Source organism: Oryzias latipes, chromosome 23, assembly GCF_053564925.1.
Source record: "Oryzias latipes strain Hd-rR chromosome 23, Olatipes_Hd-rR_3.1".
In the NCBI taxonomy this organism is placed as follows: domain Eukaryota; kingdom Metazoa; phylum Chordata; class Actinopteri; order Beloniformes; family Adrianichthyidae; genus Oryzias; species Oryzias latipes.
In genome coordinates this window covers 26,299,398-26,313,141 of record NC_136259.1, presented here as the reverse complement: position 1 = coordinate 26,313,141, position 13,744 = coordinate 26,299,398, and the positions used below count along the sequence as shown (strand labels likewise).

The 13,744-nt window shown below is 49.3% G+C and overlaps 1 protein-coding gene across 5 annotated transcripts in view; it reads right to left on the bottom strand.

The window, feature by feature from the left end:
• Window positions 1-426: 426 nt before the first annotated feature.
• The window catches only part of ptpro (protein tyrosine phosphatase receptor type O), a 31,234-nt gene continuing 17,916 nt past the window's right edge, over window positions 427-13,744 (bottom strand). For 2 of the 5 annotated variants that reach the window (XM_023952654.2, XM_078942067.1), the window contains exons 17-27: window positions 11,862-11,945; window positions 10,265-10,300; window positions 6,130-6,211; window positions 5,806-5,896; window positions 5,659-5,735; window positions 5,392-5,526; window positions 5,181-5,303; window positions 4,939-5,093; window positions 4,474-4,609; window positions 4,240-4,360; window positions 427-2,268 (exon numbers count right to left, since the gene is read on the bottom strand). In XM_023952654.2, coding sequence (XP_023808422.1) covers window positions 4,256-4,360; window positions 4,474-4,609; window positions 4,939-5,093; window positions 5,181-5,303; window positions 5,392-5,526; window positions 5,659-5,735; window positions 5,806-5,896; window positions 6,130-6,211; window positions 10,265-10,300; window positions 11,862-11,945 — 1,024 coding nt within the window. In that variant the 3' untranslated portion in view covers window positions 427-2,268; window positions 4,240-4,255. The remainder of the gene's footprint in view (window positions 2,269-4,239; window positions 4,361-4,473; window positions 4,610-4,938; window positions 5,094-5,180; window positions 5,304-5,391; window positions 5,527-5,658; window positions 5,736-5,805; window positions 5,897-6,129; window positions 6,212-10,264; window positions 10,301-11,861; window positions 11,946-13,744) is intronic. The other 3 variants (XM_023952655.2, XM_023952656.2, XM_023952657.2) reach the window with 3 other exon arrangements.

Below are 13,744 nucleotides of genomic sequence, written 5' to 3'. Positions count from 1 at the left end.
CCTCAGCGTGGTGGTCCGGTTCTTCTCCCGAAACCATCCGGTCCGGTTCCGGTCAGATTTTTGGATGGTCTGTAAACTGGTAACGGGTGGAACTGAAATGTAGATAAAACCCGGGAAACGGAAAAATCCGATCAAATCTTCAGAAATGTATTTGACGGACAAACATCTTCAAAGCAGAAGGCAGAACCCAGAGGAACCGTTTAGGTCCACTAGAACCAAACACAAGAACGTTCTCTGATCGACGGGAACAGCGGTTCCTCCTCTAACCAAACTTCCTGCAGACGTTGAGTCCCGTCCCATCATGCATCTGCTCCCATGCTGCTGGACAGACATCTTTCAGCAGTGGAGGCCGTTCTTCCGTCTTTTCCAGCAGCAGGTGAAGCCGCCTGAGGCCTGCGGGGTCTGAGATTCATCTTCACATCAGAGTTCAGCTGCAACTGTTTATTTTGTTCAACACACACATTAAAACGGAGCGAGGCGATCCGGAGATCACGCTGCGAACCGAGTGACACAACGCACGAGAATGGCACCAATGACAAGTTCAACCGACACATCAACGTGAGTTCATGGCGGGGAGTCCGGCGGCGGCAGAGCCGCTGTGGCTCCAGAGCGTGGAGTTTCCCGTTTGGGTTTCGTCACATTTACAGCTGAAGCAACATCTCCACCAGCAGAAAAGTCCTATGTACATTTGATCAGAGAAACCTTTGAGGCAAACAGCCGATCCAAACCGGACCGAAAACAACTTGGAGAACCCAAACAGACCACGGTCAGACTGACACAGGGCGGCGCCAAAACAACCAGGAGTGGTGAAGAGGCCGAAATTCTCCCAAATCTTTGAACATACTTTCAAAAGAAAAGTTTTGCATCTTAGATGCATTTATTTAGAAAAAGCCCAAAGGAGGCAGAAACGTAGCTGCACTTCCACCTCCTTCCAGCAGGGGCAGATTAATGACTGCCTCATTCTAGCTGTAAGCAGCTGATCTGCGCCCAGATGTTTCCTAAACTCTCCGACACGAAACAGATATTTCACAGCAGAGATGTTGGCTCCACGCTCCACCCTGAAGGTGGAAACGTTTCCTGATGGAAGGAGGCGGAGTCTGCAGGACTCACCATCCTCCATCCGCAGACATTTTCTCCAAACCTGCAGGATTTTCAACTCGTGTTCTGAAAAAATCAACGTGAATCTGTGAAATGTAGCACTGATGCTAGAACATGGAAACCTTTCCAATTTACTACTAGAACTATGCTGAAAAACGATCTACCTGGGAGCCTCAGGTGAGGAAAAGACTCGATTGGTTGAATAGTTACGCCGAGTTTGCTCCCGCTAGCGTCACGCAACTCGTTTTCATTTCAACAGATGAAATGTATTTGTCAGAAATGGGTTTCTCAAAATAAATCTGTTCCGTCACACGTTTGTAGCGATCCAGATTTGTTCCTGCAGAACGTTAGATTTGGAGAGAACGTCTTTGCTAGCATAGGCTAGTGTTAGCATGAGTTTTGGATTCACTAATGGTCTGGACGGATCGGAGTGATGTCGGGCTATCGGGGCCTCTGGGACGGCTCGGTCCGGTTCTGACGTTGGTGGGGGGAGGTGGAGGTTTTTGGGTCTACCGTCAGACCCAGAGAGTTCTCTGTGGAGCTGAAGCTCCGCCCCCCACCAATGGGCAGCGTGATGGTTTGTTGGGCTTGGTCTACATTCGAATCACTGATCTTCTGACGTTGCCCTGAATGCATCGCACGGTAACCGACGGCAGCAGGAGGTGTTGGGTTCTCCTCTTCCGTTTTAGCCGGCAGACATTCACCCCGTGGATGTTGAGAACCTTCCGTGGATCCATCAGCAGGTTGTGGTGGGTTCTAGCTCTGCCTGCTAGAACCTTGGTGGTGGAGAACGTCCTGATGGTTGGATGCAGACGTGGTTTGGAGTTGAGGTTCTGCAGCGTCCCGGCCCCTTCCAGCACTCTGCGTCTTCCGTCCCAGCATGCTCAGTGGCGGTGAGTCCTGAGAGTGAACATGAATCCAGCTGCGTCTGTCCTGGTGACTCCGCCCCTTGTCTGAACGAGGGTGGCTACTGTGCAAACATGACCACGGCGGCGTGGATCGGTCCTGTCCCTGGGGGGGATGGTGGGGGGACGTGGGGGGCAGTCAGTGAAGGCTCCTTAAGGCAAAGCTCCACGTCACGCCTGGACGTCAGTGCGTGTGGAGTTCTGGACGGTGGATTTTTCTCACAGGTGGATGCTGACGGCGAGGCGGCACAGACGTGTCCACAACCTGCAAGACAGCCAGAGCTCAGAACTGGACTGGTTCCCTATAGTGAGTCCCGTGCCCCCCCCCATGTGTGTCAGGCTCCTATAATCCAGTCCCGATGATCGGACTCTAATGACTGTTTTGGACAATAAGGTGAATTTAAAATCCTCAGTGAGTCTTATGGAGAATTTCTGGTTCTGTTTACGGAACCGGGACCGGTTTTCTGTGGAACACGGTGCTGAAAAAATCTGTCTAAATGTTTTAGAACGACTTTTCTAAAACTGAGAAGCTGCACTTGATAGATTGTTGAAGCATTATGGGTAATGTAGTCAGAAGTTTTGTAGTTAGTGCGTTTTAACATAGTGACTGCATATGGGAACTGGACCGAGTGACTCCTCCCCCCTGGCGTTCCAAACAGGAAGTACCAACAGACGTCTATAGGGAAATAAACAGCTGTTACTCCGTCGTTCTATTGGTCAGGAGAACCGTTCTGGATCTGAGACCTTTAACATCTTGATAATCCTCATTTTTTCTGTAGTTTAAGTTATAAACTGACCAATCAGATCCCTCAGTTGAAGTAGGCGGAGCCTGCTGGCCAATTTTCAAAACATTTGACAGATTACATGTAGCCCATTTCAAGTGGTAGGGGTGTGGCTTTCCATCAAGCTCACTCCTGATTGGCCAGAGTGGTTGCCATAGAAACGTCGACTCAGACGCACTCGGACCAATCACTACTTACTGACGTCTGACTCCCACATGAAGACCTTATTTGGTCAGACCCGGAATAAACCATTTTCAACGGAGGACGTCACTCTGGCTCAGTCCAGTTCTCAGATACAGTCAATAGTTTTATTTTCTGAGGTGTTGCTGATTATAGAGGAGAACAATGTTCACACGACAAACTTCAACCCCTTTGATCAATCACCTGCCTCTCGGCCCTCCAAGCATTCTGGGTAGTGTAGTCATGTTGTGTTATGTGACTGTTTGTTTACTTCTTTGCTCTAAAAATTGCTTCCATCTGAATATTTTGGCTGATGTGAACAGACTCCTAGTACCATCTAGTGAGGGAAGAGATGAGGATCTGATTCTACGTGGTTAGATAACTGTCAAAAAGAATCGCATGCATACAGACAGTTATGCACAAAACAATCTATATGAACACAACATTTGATTTTAGGTTTAACGTGTCTGTTTTTAATTTCAGTGTGACTTTTCTGTGATTTACGCAGAAATATCTCCTAATAGATTAGTCAAAACTATCTCAGGTTTCTCACCAAACATCCATTCAACAAAGAGCGCACGCTAAAGATGGACCGTCAGCCGATTGTGTTGTTGCCTGGCCACAACAAAACACAGCCAGAAATCGCTGTTATTATTATTATTATTATCTGTTTTTTTCCCAACAGAGCTACAGTAACAAGATCATCTCCCGCTGAGCGTTCCTTTCTATTCTAGGTTAGTCAGAGCCTCCATGTTTCAGGACTGGACGTCCACGCCTGGGACGTTTTTCTGACAAGAGACGGTCGTACTGAAAACAGACGTGTGTAACGTAAAACTTCTTATCTAAGCCGTACGGTTTGACTGTAGCTGGAGTCTGATTGGTTCTGGCTGTGTTGGTGTGAGGTGAATTAGGGGGGCGGGTCCGACCCAAAGGCCCGTCCTGGTGTTGGCGGTCGGTTGGGTTGGAGACCATCTGCAGATCCACATCCACGTGACACCTGAGGCTACGGCACACAAGCCGACACCCCCTTCTGTGACTGACAGAAGGGGCTTCTGGGCGTGGCCTTGCTCTGGTTTATTGACATCATCATGACCACATGACCAAGATCCTGGAAAACGGTCACATGACCACACCTTTCTGACCTCTGAACAGCCAGGTAAGCTTCTCTGAGGCCCTGAAGGGTCAGGTAGCTCAGGTTTTAGATCAAGTTTGGACCAAGCAGGCACCGGTAGCTCCTGTGATGGAAGCGGGTGGGAGGGCGGGTGGGCACTCACGTCTACAGACGGCGCTCTATGTCTTGCTGGCGTTCTCGTAGATGACGTCCGAGGTGATGGACTGCTGCTTCTTCTTCTGCCACATGAGCAGGACGCACTGATGGATGAAGACGTACTGCTCCTGAACACAACACAGCGGCAGTGAGGCCCCGGGCTCCGCTACGGAAGCCCAGAGAGGACACACAGTAACAGCAGTGGCTGTGGGTCAGTGGTTTGCCGGGAATCGGCTCTGACCTCCGTCTGGACCATGGACAGCCGGTGGGACCTCATCTCAGACACCATCCCCAGGATGTCCACGAACTCGTGCTCCCTCATGTGCTGCATGAGGCGGTCCAGAGCGATGAAGGTCCCGGTGCGGCCCACCCCGGCGCTGAAACACAAACATGGGGGTTCTGCTCAAAGGTTCTGTCACGATCGTGAAATGTTTCGGATGAAATTCTTTCAGTCGCTCTGGGATGATTTCATTTTAAAGCTGGAAGAGTTATTTTTTTAAAACATTCAAGCATTCCCAAGCTCTTTCCAAAATAAAAGCATTTTAGCAAAATAAAAGCAGAGCTAAACAGAGATGAACTGAATCCGCTTGTTTGTGAAGCGTCAGGTCACGAACGGCGCCAAAGAAAACCCTCAGATTCTGATGGATTCAGTACGACCCTTAAAATCTGGTTCTGGTGAACGTCTGTCACCCCCCCCCCCCCTGACCTGCAGTGGACGATGATGGGGTCTTTGGTCCGGTTGGCCTGCTGCCGGACGATGTGGACAAACTGCAGGATGCTCTCGATGGCGTTGACGGTGGGAACGCCGTGATCCGGCCACGATGTGTAGTTCAGATGCAGGACGTCCTGCGTCTCGTCCGCCTGGGGGGAGGGGAGGGGGGGGGGGGGGGGGGTCAGAGGGGGTTCGGCCTCCTGCCGCGCTGCAGACCCGCAGGTGAACGGACTCACGTATTCCAGCCTGAACTTGCGGGTGATCCACTCCTGGGACTCGCTCTGGGACAGCATCTCCACGCTGATCTCGCCGTACATCACTGGCTCGTCCGTGAAGGGCCAGTAGTGATCGCACTTCACCTGCAGGACAGCGTGACGTTAGCATCCCCGTCTGAGCACCGGCTGGTCTTCATCTCCGTGTCTGAAGGTCATCGGTGCGAGCGCTCACCCGCCGCCGCTCGTTGCACTGAGTCAGCATGACGATGATGGGCGCTTTCTGCTGCAGAACCATCTTCCAGAAGTCGACGCGCGTCTCGGGCAGCGGCCCCTGGGTGGCGATGTACTCCCTGGAGTGTTTGTAGCCCTGAAGACCAAACGGCAGCTTCACTGAGAAGAACTTTGATCCAAGATCCTCAAAAAGTTCAAGCAGGTGTCAACAGCTCCACCTGGTGGAGAGCTAAGGGTCTGTGTGAGGGGCGGAGCTTTAGGGACTCACGGGGATGTAGTTGGCATTGATGTAGTCTGCACCTTCATCGTTGTGCAACGAGATCAGCTTCACCCGACTGAAGTCGTCTGGAAAAGAGGAGGTGATCAGACTCCCGACGAAAGAGAGCAGCAGCTCCTCCTCCAGAGGAGAACTCACAGGGCAGGATGTTGGTGTATCTGTTCTTGGGCCTGTTGACCGGGAGGTCCGCGGCGTCGTGGCTCAGGTCCAGACCGACGCTCTTCAGCTCCTGCAAACATCCACAGACTGAGGAATGCCGACTCAGCAGCACGTCCCAACATCCGAACATGCTGGTCGCTGAACCAGCTCATTGGATGACATCAGACATCATCTGTGATGTCATCGTGAAAGTGACAGAAAACTTTAGATTCTGCTTCTGATCTTGGAGCCCGTTAAAGGTGACCTTTGTGGGAGGAGCATCGTGTTCACTGAAACTGTCCAATCACAGCGGAGAGCTCTTACCTCAAACTGCAGGGAGAACTTGTAGGCGGAGTCTTTGCCCATGTCTTTAAAGTACGCCTCAAAGTCGTCCAACTGCACCGGGCTGGAAGCAGAAGGACAGATGTGACCTTCATGACCTCCAGGTGGAACTGAGAGAACGCCACCGTGTAGATCCTTCTAGGGAGGAGCAATCTCATCCAACACACAACATCTGACACACAACATCCCACCACTGACACCAACATCAGACACACAACATCCCACCTCTGACACACTACATCCAACATCAGTAACACAACATCCCACCACTGACACCAACATCCCACCATTGACACCAACATCAGACACACAACATCCCACCTCTGACACACAACATCCCACCTCTGACACACAACATCAGACACACAACATCCCACCTCTGACACCAACATCCCACCTCTGACACCAACATCCCACCACTGACACCAACATCAGACACACAACATCCCACCACTGACACCAACATCCCACCACTGACACCAACATCAGGCACACAACATCCCACCTCTGAAACCAACATCCCACCACTGACACCAACATCAGACACACAACATCCCACCTCTGACACACTACATCCAACATCAGACACACAACATCCCACCACTGACACCAACATCCCACCACTGACACCAACATCAGACACACAACATCCCACCTCTGACACCAACATCAGACACACAACATCCCACCTCTGACACCAACATCCCACCTCTGACACACTACATCCAACATCAGACACACAACATCCCACCACTGACACCAACATCCCACCACTGACACCAACATCAGACACACAACATCCCACCTCTGACACCAACATCCCACCTCTGACACACTACATCCAAAATCAGAGACACAACATCCCACCTCTGACACCAACATCCCACCACTGACACCAACATCAGTAACACAACATACCACCACTGACACCAACATCAGTAACACAACATCCCACCACTGACACCAACATCAGACACACAACATCCCACCTCTGACACCAACATCCCACCTCTGACACACTACATCCAAAATCAGAGACACAACATCCCACCTCTGAAACCAACATCCCACCACTGACACCAACATCAGACACACAACATCCCACCTCTGACACACTACATCCAACATCAGACACACAACATCCCACCACTGACACCAACATCCCACCACTGACACCAACATCAGACACACAACATCCCACCTCTGACACCAACATCCCACCTCTGACACACTACATCCAACATCAGACACACAACATCCCACCACTGACACCAACATCCCACCACTGACACCAACATCAGACACACAACATCCCCCCTCTGACACCAACATCCCACCTCTGACACACTACATCCAACATCAGACACACAACATCCCACCACTGACACCAACATCCCACCACTGACACCAACATCAGACACACAACATCCCACCTCTGACACCAACATCCCACCTCTGACACACTACATCCAACATCAGACACACAACATCCCACCACTGACACCAACATCCCACCACTGACACCAACATCAGACACACAACATCCCCCCTCTGACACCAACATCCCACCTCTGACACACTACATCCAACATCAGACACACAACATCCCACCACTGACACCAACATCCCACCACTGACACCAACATCAGACACACAACATCCCACCTCTGACACCAACATCCCACCACTGACACCAACATCAGTAACACAACATACCACCACTGACACCAACATCAGTAACACAACATCCCACCACAGACACCAACATCCCACCTCTGACACCAACATCCCACCTCTGACACCAACATCCCACCACTGACACCAACATCAGACACACAACATCCCACCTCTGACACCAACATCCCACCACTGACACCAACATCAGACACACAACATCCCACCTCTGACACCAACATCCCACCTCTGACACACTACATCCAAAATCAGAGACACAACATCCCACCTCTGACACCAACATCCCACCACTGACACCAACATCAGTAACACAACATCCCACCACTGACACCAACATCAGTAACACAACATCCCACCTCTGACACCAACATCCCACCTCTGACACCAACATCAGTAACACAACATCCCACCACTGACACCAACATCAGTAACACAACATCCCACCTCTGACACCAACATCAGTAACACAACATCCCACCACTGACACCAACATCAGTAACACAACATCCCACCACTGACACCAACATCAGTAACACAACATCCCACCACTGACACCAACATCAGTAACACAACATCCCACCTCTGACACCAACATCCCACCACTGACACCAACATCAGTAACACAACATCCCACCTCTGACACCAACATCAGTAACACAACATCCCACCTCTGACACCAACATCAGTAACACAACATCCCACCACTGACACCAACATCAGTAACACAACATCCCACCACTGACACACTACATCCAACATCAGTAACACAACATCCCACCTCTGACACCAACATCAGTAACACAACATCCCACCACTGACACCAACATCAGTAACACAACATCCCACCACTGACACCAACATCAGTAACACAACATCCCACCACTGACACCAACATCAGTAACACAACATCCCACCTCTGACACCAACATCAGTAACACAACATCCCACCTCTGACACACTACATCCAACATCAGTAACACAACATCCCACCTCTGACACCAACATCAGTAACACAACATCCCACCTCTGACACACTACATCCAACATCAGTAACACAACATCCCACCTCTGACACCAACATCAGTAACACAACATCCCACCACTGACACCAACATCAGTAACACAACATCCCACCACTGACACCAACATCAGTAACACAACATCCCACCTCTGACACCAACATCCCACCACTGACACCAACATCAGTAACACAACATCCCACATCTGACACCAACATCAGTAACACAACATCCCACCTCTGACACCAACATCAGTAACACAACATCCCACCACTGACACACTACATCCAACATCAGTAACACAACATCCCACCTCTGACACCAACATCAGTAACACAACATCCCACCACTGACACCAACATCAGTAACACAACATCCCACCACTGACACCAACATCAGTAACACAACATCCCACCACTGACACCAACATCAGTAACACAACATCCCACCTCTGACACCAACATCAGTAACACAACATCCCACCTCTGACACACTACATCCAACATCAGTAACACAACATCCCACCTCTGACACCAACATCAGTAACACAACATCCCACCTCTGACACACTACATCCAACATCAGTAACACAACATCCCACCTCTGACACCAACATCAGTAACACAACATCCCACCACTGACACCAACATCAGTAACACAACATCCCACCACTGACACCAACATCAGTAACACAACATCCCACCTCTGACACCAACATCAGTAACACAACATCCCACCTCTGACACCAACATCAGTAACACAACATCCCACCACTGACACCAACATCAGTAACACAACATCCCACCTCTGACACCAACATCAGTAACACAACATCCCACCTCTGACACCAACATCAGTAACACAACATCCCACCACTGACACCAACATCAGTAACACAACATCCCACCTCTGACACCAACATCAGTAACACAACATCCCACCTCTGACACCAACATCCAACATTCAAAACCTGACCTCCAATTTGTGGACCGAACGGATGAGTTTATTTTAGGTAAATATCATCACTGAACTCCTTGTTGGATGTAGCATCTCCATTTCTAATATGAATAATTTACATTTCTATTTCCCTCTCATGACATGAAAATCATCTCTAGATTAGAACGGAGGAGAACTTCAGCTCCTACAGGAGGAGCAGATCAGTCTGTTGGTGGCTCTGTTACTTTATAATCTGCAGGATTAACAGCCGTCCATCTGAAACTGGGATTAAAGTGCCGTAGGCACGCATGGGGGGGGGGGCACTGTGGCGCAAAGGTAGAGTGGTCGCAGACATGCACACATGCACAACACATACACACACATGCACACCCACGCACACACACACATACACACGCGCGCACACACACAAACACGCACACATGCACACACACAAAGGTTGAGGTTACCTGGTGAGTTTGCGTTTTTTCAAAGCGGTTTTGCTCCTATAAAGGACAAACGAGTCAGATGAAGATGTGCTTCCTTGTTCTTCATCACACTTAGGATCATCGGTGCAGCAATGGCGCCCCCTGCTGTCTGAACTCTTCCCACACTCCTTCATTTAGGTTGAATCTTTCACAATGTGATTTTTTTCTCTTTAATGTGCATAAAACAATATAAACTTTGATGCAGATTCAAAAAATGTAAAATAAACCGAGGATTTAAAAGAAATATTGAAACCAAGAGGGAGGGGCCTCTGCTGCTCACCTTTACCTAAATGTTCAATCAGAAGTCCAACAGCAGAAACTAAAGAGTTCATGGTTCATTAGACAGGTAAAAGGATTATTTTCAGAAACACCTGGAGGTCTGTGGCTCAAAAACATGTCAAGGTTCTGGGTTTCAAACAGGACTGTTCCTCAATCAGATGTGATATAAAAACATTCGTCGTCATTTTCTGTCACCAAGAACCGTTTTCCATGTTTGGAGCCACAGAGCTGCAGAAGAATCAGCAGCAGGGCCGACATGCAGCCTTTGCCACGTTTCTACTCAGAGGACTGGGGGAGGACATGAGGGGGCGCTAGAGCTGCACACACCGACAGCATGCAGACAAACACAGGACGGCTTCATGCTGAAGCTCCTCCCATCAGCCAAGCCGTTCATGAGCTACAGACCAGCCTGGTGTTCGTCTTCTCTAACCAGAGTCCCACAGCAGAGCCTGAGGGGCACCACAAACCCCCATGGGGGTCAGAAGGTCAGCTGTGGACCTTTGGGGGCGAGTACGTGTGACATCATGGTTCACCTTCAGCTCCAACCAAACCAAGTCCATCCAGTCGCCGTTGGAGCCAGACTATGCCAGCAAGCAGTGATTGATCGGTATGTGTCCACGTTTCTATGGCAACCACTCTGGTCAATCAGGAGTGAGCTTGTTAGAAGACCACACCTCTAGCACTTGAGAGCAGGCTACATGTAATCCGTCAAATGTTTGGACGTGGGGGGCATGGGGGCCAGCAGGCTCCACCTACTTTTACCAAAGCATCTGATTGGTCAGTTTATAACTTGAACTACAGAAAAAATAAAATAAAAATGAGGATTATCAAGAACATGAACGGTTCTTCTGACCAATAGAATAACGGAGTACCAGCTGTTTATTTCTCTATAGACGTCTGTAGGATTTTGGGGGGGGACTTCCTGTTTGCAACGGCATGGGGGAGGAGTCACTCAGTCCAGTTCCATGTACAGTCAATGGTCCTAACCTCTCAAGGTGGGGGTCATGGTTTGGTTTGTCAGCTGGACGTGAACATATCTGAGCTGGAAACTCTGAGGAAAACGAGGAACATCCAGCAGCTGCTGAAAATGCTGGAGCCCAGAATGGAGCCCTGAGGAACCCCGCCGGGAACTCTGGACTCTGACCACACCACACTCATCTGTTAGCTCTGCATCAGGGGTGGGGTGGGGGGGTCGTTAGCCCTAGTTTGAGACTTCAACCAACATGCAGGTGGGGTCTTAAGGGACGGGCTTTTGCTTCCACAGGCCCCGCCCCCCATGGTGCAGCGGACGTTTACTTACCACGGATTAATATAAAAAGCCAAAAGATAGTCAGTCCAAAGGCAGGATGGCAGTAGGGTAAGGAAGGCAAAGAGGCTTCTTCGCCTGAAGGGGGCAAATAAACACAAGGCACAAATAAGAACACAGACAGCAGGGGGCGACACCAGGCGGGGGCAGCATTAGTCAAGAGGAACAGAGCTTCAGGTTAGTTCTGAACAGAGTTAATGCGTGGAGAGAGCCGCCGCCGCCGCTGCAGGATAACGGCGGTCTGTCTGCACCCAAAGGCGCCATTGTCTCCCAGAGCCACCACCCCCCCTTCAGTCTGCGACATCACTGCCTTCTCCCAGCCCCACCTAGATGCATCACACACCCCCTTACTGCACCCCCCCTTTAGCCCTGGTCCTGTTCTGACGGACACGTCCAGACAGCGGCGAAGGCTTCAGCTGACTGTGACCATCAGGAAATGAAGCCCGCCCCCTGCGAAAGAAACCACACAGCCACTTTTGCCACTGGGGGGGGGGCAGGCACAGTGCCTGGTCAGCAGGATGAGATGATGGATCTAAAACCTTTTTTCTGTTTTTTTACTTTATTGTTTTCATTTTTGTTGACAGTAAAGTTTGATTGACGTTTAAATATAAAAGACGCTGAACAGACGATTTTGACTTTAGTCCGTCTAAAAACAGCCGTCTATTCTGACTGTTTCCTCTAAAGTCAAAATAACAGTTGAAGTGAGAAGCAGGACGTTTCTCTCTGTAGAACCGCCCACTTTCAGCTAGGGATGGGTATCGTTAAGGTTTTAACGGTACCACTACTCTTATTGATACTGCTTATCGATCCGGTAATTTAACGGTACTCTTATGGGAGGACGAAAAATAAACAAATAAATAAGATATTAAGAACATAAAGTGTTTTATTTCCTCATTATGCAACAGCATTGTTTTTTTTAAGAAAACATTTTCATGTTCCAGTACAGACCTGGAATGCACGTGGATGTGTTAGACCAGGGGTCGCTAAACTGAACCTCTCAAAGATCCGTTTGGATCAGTTTAGCAATGAGATGAAAGAACTGGGAGCCAAAACACTAGATGTGTTAGAAAAAAGGTTTTTGCCGATATATCACAATAGTTCTTTTGGCCATACTTATATTGATTCAAAATGCTGTCAGGATATTTATTTCATTATGTAATTATTTGTATTCTTTATGAGCGTGATGTTTCCTTTGATCTTTTGTCCATTTTCCACAGCCTTGAATAGACTAAACACCAGAGTTAAGAAGATGGAAACAAATTCACTTTGATGCAGACTCCTGTCTATTGATTTATTTTCTTTAAATCCAGTAAACCCAATAGATTATATTAATTTCATGGATGACAACTACGTTTTATTAGGAAGCAGCTGTTAGTTTGTTGCGGGGCTGGAATCATAAGCGGTGAGTCTAAGCCCCGCCCCCGCCTCTCTCCCGCATCACACGGTCATTGTAGCAGCAAGGTGACGGATAGTGGGGGCGCCCTGACGCAAATTTAATTCATTTTACGCTGAAATGGGTGGTCTTAGTCTAAGGGATAAAAGGAATTTCTCCTTTTATCTCCTACGAGATCGCCACTGACTCTGCCGGCGTTCACACCTGCAGACACGCCCCCCTCCGTGTGACTATGCTGCTCCCTTCCTTCTACCTGCTCAGTACTACCTGCGATGTTAAAGGCACCACGACACTCTGGGAACATGATAGATATTTTACAAAAACTCAGAGCTGCAGCATTTTGGACCGTTAAGCTCTTTCCGCCATCGTATAGCTCTGGTAGCGTTCCTGAGCGCGCGCCGCATACTGTCTGAGCAACAGCCCCGCCCCCCGTGCACACAAGTAGACAGACAGACCTGTCCTCTTCAGCCAGAATAGCGAAATT